The sequence below is a fragment of the Aotus nancymaae genome, unplaced genomic scaffold (genome assembly GCF_030222135.1).
Source record: "Aotus nancymaae isolate 86718 unplaced genomic scaffold, 86718_ANA_hifiasm-v0.15.2.pri h1tg000051l, whole genome shotgun sequence".
Classification (NCBI taxonomy): Eukaryota; Metazoa; Chordata; class Mammalia; order Primates; family Aotidae; genus Aotus; species Aotus nancymaae.
The window spans coordinates 665,757-686,010 of record NW_026988465.1 but is presented as its reverse complement, the minus strand read 5'-3'; the positions used below and the strand labels follow the sequence as shown (position 1 = coordinate 686,010).

The 20,254-nt window shown below is 48.8% G+C and overlaps 1 protein-coding gene across 1 annotated transcript; it reads left to right on the top strand.

Annotated features, from left to right (window-relative positions):
• The first annotated feature begins 794 nt into the window (after positions 1-794).
• On the top strand, positions 795-4,171 carry LOC105708694 (tubulin beta-2B chain). The gene is made up of 4 exons (XM_012440286.3): positions 795-964; positions 1,761-1,869; positions 2,170-2,280; positions 2,630-4,171. Exons 1-4 carry the CDS (start codon positions 908-910, stop codon positions 3,688-3,690), a joined length of 1,338 nt encoding a protein of 445 aa, XP_012295709.2. The 5' UTR covers positions 795-907; the 3' UTR covers positions 3,691-4,171.
• Positions 4,172-20,254: the final 16,083 nt, after the last annotated feature.

Genomic DNA, 20,254 nt, shown 5'->3' with positions numbered 1-20,254 from the left:
GGTGAGGGGCTCTAAGATCACTTCACCCCTGGATGCTACTGCGCAGTGAGAGAAGCCACCAGCCCTAGACAGACAAAGGAGAGGGTAGGCCCACGCTGGGGCGGGGCGGAGGCCGCGCTGGTACTCTTGGGCCGCAGGTGTCCAGGGTCGCCATCACACACGACTTCCTTCTGGGGCCACCTCTCCTCCCTCAGCCCTCTGTGAGACGAGCATCGGCACCTGGGCAGTCTCTGGCCTCCAGGATTGAGGAAAAGGGCAGTGATCTCACCATGGGCGGCTGGCTGGAGGGACTCAGGCCAGTGGCCTAGGAGGAGCCGCAATCCGAGGTGGCCGAGTAGCCTGTGCCACCTCAACCCTCCCACCTGCCGGCACCGGAGCACCTGACGGCCTCTCCACCTGCTCCAGTCCTCCATCGTTCCCATCCGGTGCCAGCTCTGCCCCCACCCCGGTCAGGCCGCGCTGGTGGCCCTGGCCTCGCCGCCCTCCCGCCCTCCTTTTCTTCACCCTTCCCCCATATCCCCATACCCAGACCCCCACCACAGCCCCAGACAATGAGCACGCCCCCACCCTACTCCCAGGAGCCCCCACCCCTCTCCCGGTCCGCACGCCCGCTCTGATTGGCCGCGGGCCGGTGGTCCAGCCCCCCGCACGGTCCCTAGGGCTCGGAGCATTACGTCAGCCAGGCCTGGAGAGAGCCAGCGCAAAGGGGACTGGGGGGCTCGGGCTGGGGGCGCGGCTTGCGCCGGCCGCCCCACCCTCCTTGCATAAAAGCCGGAGCCCGCGGGGCTGGCGCTCTCAGCCCGTCGGTTCCCGAGCGCCTTCCTGGTGACCCCGCAGTGGGTGTGTGAGGGGAGGACGGACAGACCCACCAGACGCCGCCGGAGCAGGAGGACGCTGACGAGGCACCATGCGTGAGATCGTGCACATCCAGGCCGGCCAGTGCGGCAACCAGATCGGCGCCAAGGTGGGGGCGCCGCCGCGGAGGGGGTCGATGGGGGCGGGAACCTGGGCCGAACGCCCCTCGGGGTCCCCAGGCGCCGTCCGGGGAAGGCTCGGGGATCGCCAAGTGCAGACCTTCCCGGCCGCTTTGTGCCGCCGAAGGTGGCGTGGGCTCGGAGACGACTTTCGCGGACAGAGGGGGCACCTCTCTTTCTTTCTGCGGTAACTCATTTGGAGTCCCGGTCACCCCTCGGCCTCCCTCCCCGCTGGCTGCTTGGCAGGCACGCGTGCCTGGAGAAGACGAGGGTGTGTCCGCGAGGCTGTGCGTGGCGTCCCGCGCGAGGGGCTGGGACACGAGGAGGATTCATTTAGCTCGCTTGAACCCAAGTCGAGCTGCGGGGGGTGGGGAGGAGAGCGATTGTCTTGCGGTCGCAGGTCGTGCTTCGAATCTAAAACCGCGGCCCTTTAGCTCCTTCGCGTCCCTCTTTCCCCGCCCACCCGCTCCTCGCGGGCTGCCCTTGCCTCCTGCCGCCGCCTGGGGCTGCGACCCATGCGCCAAGCTCAGCCACTCCCGGCTTTGGCTGGTCCTTCCACCCCTCGACCCCTACCTCCTGGGGCGAGCAGCAGCTGTTCCCCTGGGAAACGCCCAGTTTCAACTTTCTGACCCTGCAAAATACAAGCCCCGCGTCTGGTCCCGGGTCACGCTGCCCTTTAAAGCTCCTGAAATGTTGGATTGTCGGAACTGAGTCGAGGACATTTCCTTGTGAGCCTTGGCGTTTCTGGGGGATCGTACAATGCTAAATGCAGCTTTTCTGTCTCAGTTTTGGGAGGTCATCAGTGATGAACATGGGATTGACCCCACTGGCAGTTACCATGGAGACAGTGATTTGCAGCTGGAGAGAATCAATGTTTACTACAATGAAGCCACTGGTAATCGCCCTTGCCCCACCCCCACTCCCTTCCGTTTTTTTCTACCCCTCCCCCCTTTCCCTTGCGTGGGATTCCAGGGGTGTGGCCCTGGGAGAGGGTGGACTATTCAATTTAGGAGCCCTACTCTTTCCCTGCAGTATTTCACTGGGCTTCCTTGTGCCTACAGAGCCCTTTGAGAACCTGGTGGTGGGTCTCCCTTTGTTTGGGGCATCATCCAAGTCTGCAGGGTGGCAGCAGGCACCAAGCCCTTCTCTGCAGAGCTCCTTGCCGGAGGGTCTAAGTCACTGTTGTTCCCTGCAGGTAACAAATACGTTCCCCGGGCCATCCTCGTGGATCTGGAGCCAGGCACGATGGATTCCGTTAGGTCTGGACCATTCGGCCAGATCTTCAGACCAGACAATTTCGTGTTTGGTGAGTGCCTGGTGTGGCTGATGGCATGAGGGACTCATTTTACACTGGGCACCTGAGACTGGAGAGGTGTGACTGCCAGAGGGAACGCAGGAAGAGCATCCACTTGTGTACCAGCTTAGCTTTACTAGAGGGTAAAAATGTTTGCCTTACAACTTCTAAGAGCTCGGTATCCTGGCCTTCCTTGTTTAGAATTATATTTACGAACAAATATGTTAATGTTTGGCCATTTTGATGATAATCTGAAATAGCCTTATCTGAGGATCGACTCACTGATCCATATTAAGGGGTTTTGAGGTAAGGTATTTAATACAATCACTGGTGACTTAAGATTTCTCTTTCCCTCTGGCAGGCCAGAGCGGAGCCGGGAATAATTGGGCCAAGGGCCACTACACAGAGGGAGCCGAGCTGGTCGACTCGGTCCTGGACGTGGTGAGGAAGGAGTCAGAGAGCTGTGACTGTCTCCAGGGCTTCCAGCTGACCCACTCTCTGGGGGGCGGCACGGGGTCCGGGATGGGCACTCTACTCATCAGCAAGATCCGGGAGGAGTACCCAGACCGCATCATGAACACCTTCAGTGTCATGCCCTCACCCAAGGTGTCAGACACGGTGGTGGAGCCCTACAACGCCACCCTCTCCGTCCACCAGCTGGTGGAAAACACAGATGAAACCTACTGCATTGACAACGAGGCCCTGTACGACATCTGCTTCCGCACCCTGAAGCTGACCACCCCCACCTACGGGGACCTCAACCACCTGGTGTCGGCCACCATGAGCGGGGTCACCACCTGCCTGCGCTTCCCCGGCCAGCTGAACGCAGACCTGCGCAAGTTGGCGGTGAACATGGTGCCCTTCCCGCGCCTGCACTTCTTCATGCCGGGCTTCGCGCCCCTGACCAGCCGGGGCAGCCAGCAGTACCGCGCGCTCACGGTGCCCGAGCTCACCCAGCAGATGTTCGACTCCAAGAACATGATGGCCGCCTGCGACCCGCGCCACGGCCGCTACCTGACGGTGGCTGCCATCTTCCGGGGCCGCATGTCCATGAAGGAGGTGGACGAGCAGATGCTCAACGTGCAGAACAAGAACAGCAGCTACTTCGTGGAGTGGATCCCCAACAACGTGAAGACGGCCGTGTGCGACATCCCGCCCCGCGGCCTGAAGATGTCGGCCACCTTCATCGGCAACAGCACGGCCATCCAGGAGCTGTTCAAGCGCATCTCGGAGCAGTTCACGGCCATGTTCCGGCGCAAGGCCTTCCTGCACTGGTACACGGGCGAGGGCATGGACGAGATGGAGTTCACTGAGGCCGAGAGCAACATGAACGACCTGGTGTCTGAGTACCAGCAGTACCAGGACGCCACGGCCGACGAACAAGGGGAGTTCGAGGAGGAGGAGGGCGAAGACGAGGCGTAGGTGCCCCGCGAGGCGGGTTAGGGAAAGCGGAGAAGGAAGGAGAGGGGGTGGGGGGCTTCCCGGGAAAATACCCTGGCAGTCGAAGGAAAGAAGCATGGTCTACTTTAGGTGTGCGCTGGGTCTCTGGTGCTCTTCACTGTTGCCTGTCACTTTTTTTTTCTTTTTTGTAATACTGATGACATCAATGTAACATTTGAGGTATTTCTGAATTACTGTTGTTATGGCTAAAATCACATAAACCTTTGTGTCGAAATGGTGTCCTCTCTTCTTTCTCTTCCTTTTTCTCTTCATTAACAATTTAAATGTAACTTTCTGAACACATTACGTTAAATTCTTCCTTTAACAAAAAGCAAAGGCTTAGGTCAAAACACAACTGAATTGATTCTTTGGATATGGTAAAATGGAACCAACCGCAGTTAAGATGAGAGATCAACCTGAGTTTTAAAATGCCTTTAATAAATATTAGTTGCAAAGATGTCTACTTGAAAGCACACTGTGTCTTCATGTGCAATTCCTACTATGCCTTTACCTCCTTTACAAAAAAAGTGTTTTTAGAGTAGTTCCTACATACAGCATAAAATTCTAGAGTGGAAAGTGAATGGCCCTTTTTCCTGTGTTCCTTGATCCTCTCTGGAGGGGAACCATTCTAATCATGGTTATCTTTCTTACATCCCTGCAGAAATATTCCATATACTTTCAAGCCCATGTAGACTATTTCCCTTTTTTCTTTCTTCGCACACATGATGTAATACTAACACAATTCTGCAGCCTTCTCACTAAACAGTGTATCTTGAACCTACAGACAACTTCCTCCTTTAAATGGATATGTAGCATCCATTATGTAGCCGTGCTGTGTTTTATTTAGCCGGTTCCCTACAGCATAGTGTCACAATGAATAGTTTTGTTCATTTATTAGTGTGCAAATGAGAATAGTTATCCTGTAAACTTCCATAAATGGACTTGACTTTTTTGTCAAAGGCATATGCCTTTTTAAGTTAGTCATATCACCTGCACTTAGGAATAGCTATAGATTTATAAATAGTTAATAGGATCATTCTCGATACTAAAGCAACTTTTCTCCAGGCAGTCATTTGTACTATATTACAAACTATTTGTACTTATTTTATCATCATTTGAGTTTAGATGGAATTACAAATTCCATCTAAATTGTTGGGAATTTTACTTTAAGTAGGAAATCCAGAATAGTTTTCAGCCTATTGCAATTTTTTTTTTCCATGCAGAAGTAGAATTGGGGATTTGAACCCAAGTCTGACTCTGGACTTGAACTCAACCACTAAAGCAGCTGTGGGATGTCAATAATGGATTTTCAGTTAAGATGTTCCTGTGGGATAAATTATACCTTGTCAAAATAGTGCTGATACTCTGCTTTAATCTAGGCCAGTTAGTTTCTCATTTTGAGAGGAGAAAAAGTGTGAGTTACAAGCAAATGTACAAACTAATTTACACACCCCTGTAGAAAGAAAGGATCAAGGACACTAGGTTTAAGATACTCACACAAACTCAAAATTAGAAAATATAAGACTTTAAATCTGACCTTATATTTATGTTATTCTGTTTGGTCCTACTCTTACTTAAAAAAAGAAAAAAGTGTAGAAAGAAGATTTCCTTTATTAAAAAGGCTTAAATATATTTGAAAATAGTTACAAAGAAAACTATAAGCTGTATAATTCCAAATAGTGTGAAAATAAGTTAATTCTGCCACATAGCTCCCATAAATGGAAAAGAGCACAGTTCACTTTATCAAGCATTATACATCTCTAAAACTTGATGGAGTGATGAGTGGGGTCAAACGGGTGTCTGGAGCCAGTGGCTTCAGCTCAGTTTTCTGTATTTAACTGCAGAGTGGCAGATGTGATTCCTGCCGAGCTGCTGTAAAGCTTCCAACGTCCTAATTGAAGGGTGGCATTAGCTTTAAATGCCCCGAACACCTGGGGCAGCTGCCAAGGCTCCCTGGATCTACCCTTGGGCATGCATTCCCTACAACCTGTCAGGCACGTGTTCAGTACCCTCAGAGAATAGTGGGGTTGTATCCAAGGGCCTCTTGGCATATTGGACGTGTGGTACTGCTCTTCCACCTGGTGAGAAGGGAACAGGCAGGCACCAGAAGAAGATCTTGCTAGCCTGTCAGTACAACCACATCTGCACTGCTGAAGCTTATTTTGGCGTGATTAGAATAGTGGGTGCCAAACTGACCTGTCAAGCAGATACTCTGGGGCCTAATACAGACTTTAAATGCATACATCAAAAAACAGTTCAAAATGAGGAAAATGCTCAAACTAATACCTGGATGAAGATATTATTTTGGAACCATCAGTTTTGTTTGTTATGTTACCATTATGTGACGGCAGTTGGTGGTGGTGATGCTGGTGGTGATGATGGTGGTGCTGGTGCTGGTGCTGGTGGTGGTGGTGATGGTGGTAGTGGTGTTAGTGGTGATGGTGATATAGTGATGGTGGTCATAATAGCAGTAATGATGACACCAGTAATGATGGTGGTTATGGTAGTGGTGGTGGTGAGGATGATGGTGGTGGTAGTGGTGGTGGTGATGTGGTAGTGTTGTGGTGGTAATGGCAGTAATGACGGTGATGGTGATAGCGGTGGTAGTGATGGTGGTAGTGTTGTGGTAGTGGTGGTGGTGATGGTGATGTTGGTAGTGATGGTAGTGGTGGTAGTAGTGATGGTGGTAGTGATGGTGATGGCGGTGGTGGTGATGTGGTAATGTGATGGTGATGGCAGTAATGATGGTGATGGTGGTAATAGTGGTGGTAATGTGATGGTGGTGATGGTGATGGTGGTAGTAGTGATGTGGTAGTGTTATCATGGTGATGGCAGTAATTATGGTGATGATGGTGATGGTAGTGGTAGTGTTGTGGTGATGGTAGTGTGCTGGTGGTGGTGGTGGTGATGGTGGTGGTGATGGTGGTGGTGATGGTGGTGATGTGGTAGTGTTGTGGTTGTGACGTGGTAGTGTTTATGGTGATGGTGGTGGTGATGGTGGTAGTGGTGATGGTGGTGGTAGTGGTGGTGGTGGTGATGGTGGTAGTGGTGATGGTGGTGGTAGTGGTGGTGGTGGTGATGGTGGTAGTGTGGTGGTGGTGGTGGTGGTGGTGATGTGGTAGTAGTGGTGGTGGTGGTAATGGTGGTAGTGTGGTGGTGGTGGTAGTGGTGGTGATGGTGGTGGTGGTGGTGATGGTGGTAGTGTGGTGGTGGTGGTGGTAGTGGTGGTGGTGGTGGTGGTGGTGGTGATGTGGTAGTAGTGGTGGTGGTGGTAATGGTGGTAGTGTTGTGGTGGTGGTGGTAGTGGTGGTGATGGTGGTGGTGGTGGTGGTGATGTGGTAGTATTGTGGTAGTAATGTGGTGGTAGTGGTGATGGTGATGGTAGTGATGGTGGTGGTGATGGTGGTAGTGGTGATGGTGATGGTAGTGATGGTGGTGGTGATGGTGGTAGTGGTGATGGTGGTGGTAGTGGTGGTGATGGTGGTAGTGGTGGTGGTGGTGGTGGTGGTGGTGATGTGGTAGTAGTGGTGGTGGTGGTAATGGTGGTAGTGTTGTGGTGGTGGTAGTGGTGGTGATGGTGGTGGTGGTGGTGGTGATGTGGTAGTATTGTGGTAGTAATGTGGTAGTGGTGATGGTGATGGTAGTGGTGGTGATGGTGGTAGTGGTGGTGGTGGTGGTAATGGTGGTAGTGTTGTGGTGGTGGTGGTAGTGGTGGTGATGCTGGTGGTGGTGGTGGTGGTGATGTGGTAGTATTGTGGTAGTAATGTGGTAGTGGTGATGGTGATGGTAGTGATGGTGGTAGTGATGGTGGTAGTGGTGACGGTGATGGTAGTGGTGGTGATGGTAATGGTAATGGTAGTGGTTGTAATGTGGTACTATTGTCATAGCAGGGGTGGTGGTGTTGGTAGTGGTGATCATGGTGGTAGTGGTAGTGATGGTGGTGGTGATGCTGGTGGTGGTGGTGATGTGGTAGTGTTGTGGTGGTGGTAGTGGTGTTGTGTGTCTGTTTTCAACATTTCCCCCAAAAAATGTTTTATCCCTGCTTGATGTGGCCTGAGGAGGATATTTACATCCAGGCAGACACAATATCCAAATTACAAGACCCACTGAGGCGTGATGCATGATTCAGAGATTGCGGTTAGGGAAGGGGAGTTGAAGTCACCCTGAGGTCATCTAGAGAGTCTGAGAAGAAATGAAAACCTCAATGTGCCCTAAGCTGGCCTGCACCTCTATATCAGCCTCAGGGATGATCGAAGACTATGTTAGATTTTCCGTTTTATCACCAAAAGTGATTGATATTAGATTGATAGCAATTTGAACAAAAATCCCCTTGAGAGATTATCTCATTTGCCCTCCTTGGTATGTGAGTAGGGAAACTGAGGATCAGAGAATGATGTAGGAACCCAGAACACTTTCTGTACAAATTGGGTCTTTCACCCCGTGCTGACTTCACTGCAGCTTCATGGCTCAGGTTCTGTTGTATGCAAAGTCACATGAGGATCATGAAGAAGGGAAAACGATTTCCCTGCTATCAAGGAAAACCTGAATTTGTGCCTTGGTCCCACTCAACTTTCCCAGATGGGTTGGGCACAGACATAGTGCCAGCCTTTTGTCTGTAACGAAGTCACTGACAGGTGATGTTGAATTGCCTGGTTTTAAAACACCACATACACAATGCTCTAATGCAAACATGGTCACAAAAGGGAATATTCTACCAGGGGTTAGTTATTGTGAAAATAAGTCGGAAGTTAAGGAGGACCGGAGTGGCCCTTTTTTCAAATCCCCATTTAGTTAAGATGTGTTAAGATGTGGCTTGGCAAACTGCTATGAGGCAGATTCTTTCTGGTGTATAAGAGATGTCCGATTGTGAGGTCATGCTTTTCTAAATGCACTTCAAAGTCAAGCCGTTCCCTTGAAAAGAGACTCTTTTATACTTTTGTTTCTTAACCACCTGCCTTCCTGCCTCCCCACCCTTCGTGTTTATCTGCAAGTGTGCTTGCCGACACACACCCAAAGAAGCTTATTTCACTCAAAACATTTCAGTCATTTTTTTTGTCTTTTAATTGAGATAAAATTTGCATACCATGAAATTCACCACTTAAAAGACTTTAAGTCAGTGGATTTTAGTATATTCACAGAGTTGTGCCACTATCATCACCATCTAAGTCCAGAATATTTGTATCACCCAAAAAAGAAACGCCATACCTACTGTCAGTTACTCCCCATACACCCCTCCCCCATCTTCCACGCAACTCCAAGCCAGGGAAACCACTACTCTTTCTGTCTTTATGGATTTGCCTATTCTGGACATTTCATGTAAATGAAATCATTCTATTTGTGGTCCTGTGTGTCTGGCTGGGCCTTTTTCTTTTTTCTTAGCATATATTTTCAAGGGCCATTCATGTTGTAGCATGTGTCACTACTTCATTCTTTCATGGTTGAATAATATGCCATTGTATGGATAGACATGTTTTGTTTACTCATTCTTCTGTTGATGAATACTTGGGCTGTTTCCACTTTTTCACTATTAAGAGTCATGCTGCAGCTGGGTGCAGTGGCTCGTGCCTGTAATCCCCGCACTTTGGGGTGCCAAGGCGAGAGGATCACTTGAGCCCAGGAGTTTGAGATCAGTCTGGATAACATAGAGAGGCCCCTGTCCCTACACACAAAAACATTTTTTTTTTAATTCGCTGAGTGTGGTGACATGTGACTGTGGTCCCAGCTACTTGGGAGGCTGAGGTGGGAGAATCACTTGAGCCTGGGAGGTTGAGGCTGCAGTGAGCCAAGATCATATCACTGCAGCCCAGCCTGGGCAACAGAGCCAGATCCCACCTCAGAAAAAAAAAGATAACGCTGCTATGAACATTCACGTGTTTGTCTGTGTGCATGTTTTCAGCTCATTTCACCTAGGAGTGAAATTTTTGGGTCATATGACAACTCTAGGTACATAATCATTTTGACTTCCAGCTAGCAATACACACACACACTTTCAGATTTGCCCAGAAGGCCAAGATGGAACACAGATCAGGCAAGCATTTCGTACTGACGCATTGATAGAGAGTCTTAGAATCATATTTTAGAAACAGAGAGAACCTTAGAGATCTTCTGATTTAACTTCATCAGTTCACAAATGAGGAAACCAAGGCCCCAGTTAAGCGATGTTTCCAGGTCACTGCATCAGTTAAGACTGATGTTCACTGCAAGCAGCAATGGCAATGGGTTATTTTTTCCTCTCGCTTAAAAAATATAATGTAGTGGCACACGGCCCAGGCTGTGTAGCTTCACAGCACACTCAGCGTCCCCGACTCTTCTCTTTCTGCTCTTCTGAACGCCGCCAGTGGCTGCCACCGTCAAGGTCTCCTGCCACAGGATGGCTACTGCAGCTCTGGCCATGGTACCTGGTTCCAGGCAAGACGGAGAAGGAACTGGGAGGGTAAAAAGTCACCGTCCAGCTGAGCCAGGCTTCTCTGCAGACCTGTGCCAGGATCCCCTCAATGACTTCTGCTTGCATTTCCTTGGCCGCCACTTTTTCCACAAGCTGACCGAGCAAGATTATCTTTGAGCGGGGTACGTGATCTCCCCAACGATTTAAAGGTTCTGTTAGGAAGCAGAGAATGGGCACTGGACAGGTAACCAGCAGTTTCTTCTATAAACAGACAGTGGCTAAGAACTGATACTAACCCACTCTCTTAGCACCTCTTCCAGTGCTCTTTGTAAATGTAAGATTGCAGTGTTTCATGCTAACAAGGACCCTTCATTTTCTAAAACAGCCAAGGAGTAAATGAAAGATTTCTTGGTCTGAATTTCTGAATCAAAATGTTTACTCTGCTTACCTTGGGCCTTTTTTTTTTTGAGACAGTCTCGCTCTTGTTGCCCAGGTTGGAGTGCAATGGCACGATCTCGGCTTACTGCAACCTCCACCTCCTGGGTTTAAGCAATTCTCCTGCCTCAGCCTCCCAAGTAGCTGGGATTACAGGCACCTGCCACTATGCCCAGCTAATTTTTTGCACTTTTAGTAGAGATGGGATTTCACCATAAAACTGGCAGACAACAGGGACTAAGGCAAGTCGTAGGGCTGGAGGGCAAGTCAGTGCCAGAGAACGTGTCAGATGCCCACGTCCAGAAGTGGCTGAGAATCTGGAAGGACAGCTGAGAGCGACGAGCCTTGAGGGGTTAAGACTGGAAGATACAAGCATTCAGCAGGTCCGATCATTCAAAGATAAATCTCTGAAGAGCGAACTATACCTAAGGGAGGCAGAATGTAGAGAAGCACCCTTACAACTTCTGCTTTCATATAGATCTCCGGGTAGATAGGCATGGTGTGAGGATCTTGATTTGAAGGAAAGGGGAAAGGAATTCACATTTCTCAAGTGTCTGCTATGCGCTGGAGACTTTACTATCATCTATAGTGTCAGATGGAAAAAGAGCTCAACTATGCCATTTATGAACTTCGGGACCTTTTAACAAGTTACTTCCTTTCTCTAAATCCCTCTATAAAATAGAGTCCTCGGTATCTGCTTGTACAGGGGATAGAATAACATGAAGATATGTAGCGATACGAAAGTAATAATAGTCTATGTTGAACATGTGCTGTTTGTTGCATGTTTATCTAACTTAATCCTCGCAATAATACCGTGTAGTTTGGGTGCTTTTGATTGTGTCTGAAAGCAATTCAAAATTTGCTTATGAAAGCAGTAAGGGTGGAAAATTATTGGCTCACGTAATTGAAAAGTCCAGGAGCCTCTAATAACATCATCAGAACTTTCTCTTTCTGCATTACTCTCTTGGTTTTGTAGTCCCTGGTTTTGTCTTTATTCTTTGGCAAGATCTCCCCAGATAGTGGCAACTTTAGGCCTCTATTACCCCATTGCTAGAGAAAAATTCATAGCTGGGCATGGTGGCATGCACTTATAGTCCCAGCTACTTAGGAGGCTGAGGCAAGAGGATCACGTGAGCCCAGGAGTTCAAGGCCAGCCTGGGCAACATAGCTGTTAAGTGTCCTTTGAATGAAGAGACCCCCTCAAACAAGCTTTGTGTGAACAACATGGCTGTTTATTCACCCAGGGGTGAGCAGGCTGAGTCCAAAAAGAGAGTCAGTGGAAGGCAGTGGGATAGGATTTGGTTTTATAGGTTTGGGGTAGGCAGCAGAAAGTTACAGAAGCTACAGTTCAGGGTGGTTTTTGCAAGCTGGGAGGGGGTCATAGGGCCTGGAGTCACAACGTTGACCTATCAGTTGAGCAAGTTCGGTTACAAAGTCTGGTTGCCTTATCAGTTGAGGCAGGAATAAGACACAATAGAAGAATGTCTCAAAGTTAATTAGGTGCTACAGGGGTTGGTCATTCTTCTCCTTTTGTGGTTTTCCAGTTAGACTTTCTAGTTCCAGGAATTCATCTGGAGGTGTACGTGCAGGTCACCGAGGTTACCATGCAGTCCATGCTGCAGTCAGTCAGCCTAAATGACCTTGCAATAGCAAGACCCTACGTCAAAAATAAATAAATAAGACCGGCAAGAACTGTGTCATGTACCCGTCCCTGAATCAGTCCTGTGGTCAGGGTAAGAGGAACAGTGATTGATCAGCCTGGATACTGGGTCCTCCTCTGAGGTGGGTAAGGAAGGGCCAAGCGATCAGTAGTCTCATCATTTAGGAAACTGATTCTGAAAGAACTTGGGCTTAGACTAAAAAACTTGCCCTGGAGTCATTCAGTGGAGAACCTGGAGAGAAACCCAAGGTTTCTGACTCCATAGTGCATGACCTTTGCAACATGACACCAAGAAAGTGATTACAGCCGGTGAAAACGGGCAGCCAGAGTGGCCACTGGGGGCGAGGCTCACTCAGAGATAAGCAATATTCCATCTCGCCCACAGGCTCAAGGCTAAATTCAAGGCCCTTGATTACATGGAACACCCCCTTTACCTTTTTTTTTCTTCTTTTTTTGAGATGGAGTCTCCCTCTTGTCGCCCAGGCTGGAGTGCAAGGGCACGATCTCCGCTCACTGCAACCTTCACCTCCCAGGTTCAAGCAATTCTCCTGCCTTAGCCTCCCTAGTAGCTGGGATAGTAGGCATTTGCCACCACACCTGGCTAATTTTTGTATTTTTAGTAGAGATGAGGTTTCACCATGTTGGTCAGGCTGGTCTTGAACTCCTGACCTCATGGTCCACTCTCCTCAGCCTCCCAAAGTGCTAGGACTATAGGCATGAGCCACCAGGCCCAGCCATTTACACCCTTTATTAGGAAAGGCCCGTTGCATGATGAAGTATTTCCATTCTGACCTGTCTGAACAATGGGAATTGGTTGGTCTACTGCTTTCCCGCTGCTTTTCCCCTATTCTCACAGTTTATCTTGCCTGTGCGTATCAGTTCTCAGCTGAAGATCCTAGAGGACCTCTCTGCTGACCTCCAAGCTCTCTCTGTGAAGTTCCTTCCACTTCTGTATTCTGCTCTGTATTATAGCTGATGGGTTCTCAAAATTCTAACTTGGGCTCTGAATTCTGATTTCTGTATTTTCAACTCAATGAGACCATCAGATTCTGTCTGGGTTTCTCCCTCTCTGCAATACAGCATGGAAAATACCTCCAGATAGTAAATTGGGGAAATTATATGACTACCTCATTTGTTCCCCTTTTCTCTGGAGTCAGTGTCATTCATTGCCTGATGTCCAATGTCCTGAGAAACACAGTTGCATATATTTTGTCCAGTTTTTCCACTGTTTCAGTCAGGAGGGTAAATTCGATTCCTGTTGCTTCATCTTGGCTGAAAACAGAAGTCCTTTCTTCATTTCCTTTATTTTTATTTTAGACAAGGTCTCACTCTGTTGCCTAGCATGATCATAGCTCATTGCAGCTTAGGACTTCTGGGCTCAAAAGATCCTCCTTCCTTAGCCTCACCAGCACTGCGACTACAGGTGTGTGCAGGTAATTTTTTTTAATTGAGACAGAGTCTTACTCTGTTGCACAGGCTGGTCTCGAACTCGTGGGCTCAAGTCATCCACCCTTCTAAGCCTTCCAAAGTGCTGGGATTATAGGCATGAGCCACCACACCCAGCCACCTATGTAATTAAAAGAAATTTTCTTTCATAGACATGAGGTCTCACTATGTTGCCCAGGCTGTTCTCCGGCCCCTGGGTTCAGCAATCCTCCCATCTTGGCTTCCCAAAGTGCTGAGTACACCTGGCCTTCATTTCCTTTTGATTAAAATATTTTTTTCTTTCTTTCCACCTACTAATTCTCTTATGGAAGTATCTCTTCTGCTTATTCACTTGTGTGCCTGATAGTTTAGACTTCATTTATGACTATTTATTTATTTTTCTTCTTCTTCCTTTTTTTTTTTGGAGACAGAGTTTCGTTCTTGTTGCCCTGGCCAGAAGGCAATGGAGCGATCTCAGCCCACTGCAACCTCTGCCTGCTAGGTTCAGGAGATGCTCCTGCCTCAGCCTCCTGAGCAGCTGGGATTACATGCACCCACCACCACACCTGGCTAATTTTTGAATTTTTAGTAGTGACAGGGTTTCACCATGTTGGCCAGGCTGGTCTTAAACTCCTGAGGTGATCCTCCCACCTCAGCCTCCCAAAGTGCTGGAATTACGGGCATGAGCCACTGTGCCCAGCCCATTTATTTCTACCTCTTCTGAGCGCTTTCTTTCTTTCTTCCTTTTATCTTTATTTGTTTACTAATTTATTTATGTTTTGAGACAGAGTCTCATTCTGTCACCCAGGCTGGAGCGTGGTGGTGCAATCTCTGCTCACTGCAACCTCTACCTCTCAGGATCAAGCCATCCTCCCTGATCACTGGCTCACTGCTGAATCGAACTCCTGGGCTCAAATCATTCTCTCGCCTCAGCCTCCCAAGTAGCCGGGACTACAGGCATATGGCACTATACCCAGCTAATTTCTGTATTCTCTATAGAGATGGGGTTTTGCCTTACTGCTCAGGCTGGTCTCAAACCCCTAAGCTCAAGTGATCTTCCTGCCACAGGCCCCCAAAGTGCTGGGATTATGGGTGTGAGCCACCAGACCCAGTCTCTTTTGGGTTTTTAACAGATTTTTTTCTCCAAGAATCTCATTCCAAAATTTTTACAATTTTAATTTATTTGTTCTTTCATATCTGCTATCCTTCCTTTGATTTTTTTTTTGCTCTTTTTAAAATGCTGTTTTGAAATTGTAGGTTAGCATTTTCATTAGTTTGGATCTGTTGTCTTCCTAGCTCATCATCTGCAGAGACGTTATTCTGCTTCTTATTCTTGTTTTTATTGGGCCAGGGAGCATTGGCTCATGCTTGTGTTCCCTGAACTTTGCGAGGTCACGATGGGTGGGTTGATTCAGTCTGGAAGTTCAAGACCAGCCTGGGCAACATGACAAAACCTCATTTCTACAAAAAATACAAAAATTAGCCTTGTGTGCTGGCCTGTACCTGTAGGTCTAGCTGCTAGGGAGGCTGAGGTGGGAGGATTGTTTGATCCTGGCAGGCGAGGCTGCAGTGAGCTTTGATCATGCCACGACACTCCAGCCTGGGCAACAAAATGAGACCCTGACTCAAAGAATTTTTGTATAGTATTTTATCATGATCCTTTTCTGTTGCTCTTTTTTCTTTCTTTTTTTAGACAAATTCTCACTTTCTGTCACCCAGGCTGGAGTGCAGTGGTGCGATCTTGGCTCACTGCAACTTCCGCCTCCCAGGTTCAAGCAATTCTCTAGCCTCAGCCTCCCAAGTAGCTGAGATTACAGGGATGCGCCACCACGCCCAGCTAATTTTTGTATTTTTAGTAGAGACAGGATTTCACCATGTTGGCCAGGATGGTCTCCATCTCTTGATCTCGTGATTCACCTGCCACAGTCTCTTAAAGTGCTGGAATTACAGGTGTGAGCCACCAGGCCCAGGCTCTGTTGCTCATTTTTAAGCGAAATTAATTTTCCTATAATTTTAGGAGGAAGAGAAAGGCCTCCATAGTTTAATAGCTGCATGGATCTATAGCGCCCCCTTCTGTTGTTTTCAGAAAGTGATTTTTTTGGTTATTGACCTACTTGCTGAGAGTTCGGCTTCAGGGCTCCTTCCCTGGTTCACCTGGACCTTCTCTTTCCTTTGCAGCTATTAATCCTATCCTACTTATTATGAGATCCAGCAGTTTTTCCTCGCTAGAAGCCTTGCTCTGAAAGGGAATTTTGATTGTTTCTTTTGAGAGTTCATAGGGTTAGTTTCTCATCTATTCCGGGGGAGGAGGAAGGTGAGGGGAGAATGGTAAAGAGAGATTCAAAACTCTGGTCCCACCAGCGCTATCTTCCACCTATCCTGAAATTCTCCTGAGTCTAATAGTTCCTACTGTCATGTTTCTATCTCATCATCCTTTTACTTCGACAAATATCTGCCGAGTACCTGCTATGTGCCAGACACCGTGCTGAGGATGGGAACGTGGATAAACACGCTCCAGCCTCCAGAGGTTCCAAGCCCGCGGGGTAGAGAAACATAACCGCAAGTTAAGCACAGCCAGCCTGCGCACGCGCTGTGCACAGAGGACATCATTCACTCGCTTTGGCTGGAAATCAGGGTCATTTTCACACAGGGAGCAACATGTACATCCCCCAAACTAGCAGGGCTAATGGAATTCACATATTAATAAGAACCCAGGTTCTTGTAGGTGAATGGGCTCAAACCAGGGCTCTTGAAACAGCCAAGATGTGTTATTACGAAAAATGCAGCTCGATAAGGAGAGCTGACTCCTTCACAGAGCTCATGCTTCTCTCCCTCATTAGCCTGGCCTCCTTTTTTGTTTATTTGTTTTCCTCTACGCCTAGCAGTGTTGACAGGGGTCTCTCTGGGAGGAAGACAGCATGGCTGTTGCCTGGAGTTGATCCTAGCTCTTCCTCCTGCGGGAGACACCAGCTCATAGCTTTCCTTTCCTCTGCTGGAAGAGGAGGCTGCAGGGAGCCTTTCTGCATTCTTGACCTGTGACGTCCAGCCCCAGCCTTTGGCCATCCCATCCCCTGGGCAGGCTCGCAGGCTGGCGCACAGGCTGGCATCTCACACGATCATGCCCCTTTGTTTGGATTTTCTCGTAAAAAGCCAAAGGCTTGATGCGTGTGCTGGCAGGAAAGAGGGCAGGCTGCCATCTGCCCTCCTTCGCCCACAGCCGCCTCTGTGGGCAGACCCTCTTTAGAGGGCACCAGTGCTTCTGCCCTGCTTCTATTCATCAGAACAGTTTCTGTTGTTTTAGTGCTGAATGCTGTATTCAATTATTCCAGGGTTCAACTGGAAATTTTTAAAAGAAAATGCAGTTATCTTTGGAGCTTGCAGTCTTTCCCCAGTCCCTGCTGCTATGGCTTCCTCCAGTACCAGAGTCTCAAAAGTCACCCTGGGGCCAGGAGGAGGGAGAAAGAGGGAATTGACCTGAAGAAGGCCTTCCCCTAGGTCAGTCTCACTAATGGCTCCGCAGAGGAGGACCCTGCTAAGGATAAACACAGCCTGAAGGTGGTGACTGAGGGAGCAGGAGGAGGAGGATTGAGAGTCCAGGAGAGAAGGGATGAGCAGGTTCCCAGCAGCCTCTCAGCCCTGCCCTCTGAGTGCCCTGGCATCCCGATGCCAGCTTCCTTGGCTCATGTCTAGGTCTTGAGGCAACTCACTGCAGAGTCAGCACCACTTCTAGCTCTAGGGGTTCACTGACACCTCCATTCTCCATCCAAGTAAGGAATGCTTCTTTTTAAGATAGTTCCATAAGATGAGGTTAGAAGCTGGGCACAGTGGCTCACACTGAATTCCCAGCACTTTGGGAAGCCGAGGCGGGCGGATCACTTGAGCTCAGAAGTTCAAGACCAGTCTGGCCAAGATGGCAAAACCCTGTCTCTACCAAAAAACACGAAAATTATCTGGGCCTGATGGAGCATGCCTGTAGTCCCAGCTGCTCGGGAGGCTGAGACACAAGAATTGCTTGAACCCGGGACAGGGGGATTGCAGTGAGCTGAGATCACATTGTACCACTGCACTCCAGCCTGGGTGACCAAGTGAGACTGGTCATGTTTCAAAAACAAATTTTTTTTTTTTTTTTTTTTTTTTTTTAGACGGAGTGTCGCTCTTGTTACCCAGGCTGGAGTGTTATGGGGCGATCTCGGCTCACTGCAACTGCCGCCTCCCGGGTTCAAGCAATTCTCCTGCCTCATCCTCCCAAGTAGCTGGGACTACAGGCGTGCGCCACCATGCCCAGCTAATTTTTAAATTTTTAGTAGAGACAGGGTTTCACCTTGTTGACCAGGATGGTCTCGATCTCTTGACCTCGTGATCCACCCGCCTCGGCCTCCCAAAGTGCTGGGATTATAAGCATGAGCCACCACGCCCGGCCAATTTGTTTTTCAATTTAAAAAAATGAGGTTAGGATAGCCCTGGAGGAAATGAGAGATTCTAAATCCTGGAAGCAAAGGACTTCCAAGCCACAAGATCCTTTTTTTTATAATTATTACTATACTTTAAGTTCTAGGGTACATGTGTAGAATGTGCAGGTTTGTTACATAAGTATACACATGCCATGGTGGTTTGCTGAAAGCCACGAGATTCTCATCCTAGCTCAGCCTCCTGCAGACTGGCACAGCCGGTCCACTCACAGTCTTCCCTTCCTGCTTCCTCTTCCTTTCCTCAGCACTGTCTGCGCTGGATGCAAGCAGAAGGCGCGAGTTGAGACCGCAGTGGACCTGGAGTGAAGGCGCTTCTGGGCATGGGCTTTCTCCTTTCTCTCATCCCTGGACAGGACCTGAGGCTAGGCTTTTAGCCTCTGGTTGTGTTTTGCTCCCTCAGTTTGCCCCCGGGCCACCGATGATGAAGACACTTCCTCGTGTAGACATTCAGCATTGTCCTTGGGGTGTCCGATCACCTTCAATAGACCCTTCCAGTGCCTCTGTCCTGGAGGTCTCTATGGCCCCGGCCTGGGGCTCCTCACCAGCCTCATCCCGCTTCTCCTAATCCCACCCAGGCTTCCTCGGGCAAAGCTGCTTGCCTGTGATAGTTCCAGCCTTCACTGACCTCCTCCCTCTGCCCCACAAGCAGGGGCTACAGTCTGAGCCTGACTAGGTTGGCTGAGGCCAGCACAAGATGATCTGATGCGGAAGAATTTATTCAGGCTCCCGAACGACGTTCTGCAGTCCGGCTGGAGAAGCTGGAAAAGTCACAAGGACTCCTCTTCGACATGGGTTTATATAGGGAGTGAAACAGCGCCCTAGAAGTTATAGGGACTCAGTGGGTCATATCAGCTTCTGGGAACATATCCACCCCCACAGCAGCCAAGCCCTAACCACATTAAGTTTTCTTATCTTAAAACCACTCTTAAGTATCTAATTCCTCTGAGCTGTTTCTTTAGCATTTAGCTCATGCTCCCAGCAATAAATAAAAACAGCTTGTTTGGAGCGGTGATTCTTGGAACACCAAGCAGCTCTGTCCTGGGCCCAAATGATAAGCGGACATCACGCCACTCACACGCCCTGTGACTTGGCAAGCTCCTTAACCTCTCTGGGCTTTAGTTTCTTTATCTGTGACATAGGAATTTCATCTGAAATAGGAACGATTATGATTCACAAAGTTAAATCCAAAAGAGTGCCTAGAACAGTGCCCGTTGTACGCCAGTTCTCGACATTGCTGAAGCCATTCAAGACAGTGCAGAACATAATTCTCGCTCTTAGAGTGCTCTACAAAGCAATCACCCTTGGGAGCCGTGGCTGGTGCCCAAGTCAGAGAGCAGGAAAATGGGAAGGCCAGGTGGTAACTGTAAAGCCCATTCTCGCCCAGATTAAAGTGAAGAAACTGAGGCCAGCACAAGATGATCTAATGCGGAAGAATTTATTCAGGCTCCCGAACGACGTTCTGGAGTCCGGCTGGAGAAGCTGGAAAAGTCACAAGGACTCCTCTTCGACATGGGTTTTTATAGGGAGTGAAACAGCGCCATTGGTTGTGGGAGAGCAGGACTACTATTGGGTAAGTTACAAGCCTTTACCTAGGACTTGGCTTGCTGTTGGTTGGAATTACTCGGCTGCTATTGGTTGTTAAGACTTGGCTGCTATTGGTTGTTAAGACTCGGCTGCTATTGGTTGTTAAGACTTGGCTGCTATTGGTTGTTAAGACGCTAGGGTTACCACACCTTGTTTGCATACTGGGCTCTTTTAAGGGAGGGTCAGGCTGTGTGAGCATGGCAGAAGGGAAAAAGTCTGAGCATATCTGAGCTTGCCTGAGCTCATCTGGGCTTGTCCGAGCTTTTGAAAAGAAGTGGCGGCGGGGTCTGCATGCGTGCTCCCGGAGAGGCAACCGGCCTTACAGTAACTGAGTGAGGGGGCGTCGTGAGTCACAATCTGGGGACTCTCCAGAGTACTAGGTTGAATCATATGAAATTGCTGAGATTTCTAGAGAAAACCATAGGTTTCTATTAGTGTGGCCCCACTTGTAGTCTCAAGCACAGGAGACTAGAAAAATATGGACTTCTCAAATCTCTCTAATCTTTTTTTTTTTTTTTTCTTGAGATGGAGTTTTGCTCTCATTGCCCAGGCTGGAGTGCAATGGAGCGGTCTCAGTTCACGGCAACC

Coding starts and splice junctions, on each gene's coding strand:
- LOC105708694 (XM_012440286.3), top strand. CDS start 908: ATGCGTGAGATCGTGCACATCCAGGCCGGCCAGTGCGGCAACCAGATC. Junction 1,870..2,169: donor TTACTACAATGAAGCCACTG/GTAATCGCCCTT, acceptor TGTTCCCTGCAG/GTAACAAATACGTTCCCCGG. Junction 2,281..2,629: donor ACCAGACAATTTCGTGTTTG/GTGAGTGCCTGG, acceptor TCCCTCTGGCAG/GCCAGAGCGGAGCCGGGAAT.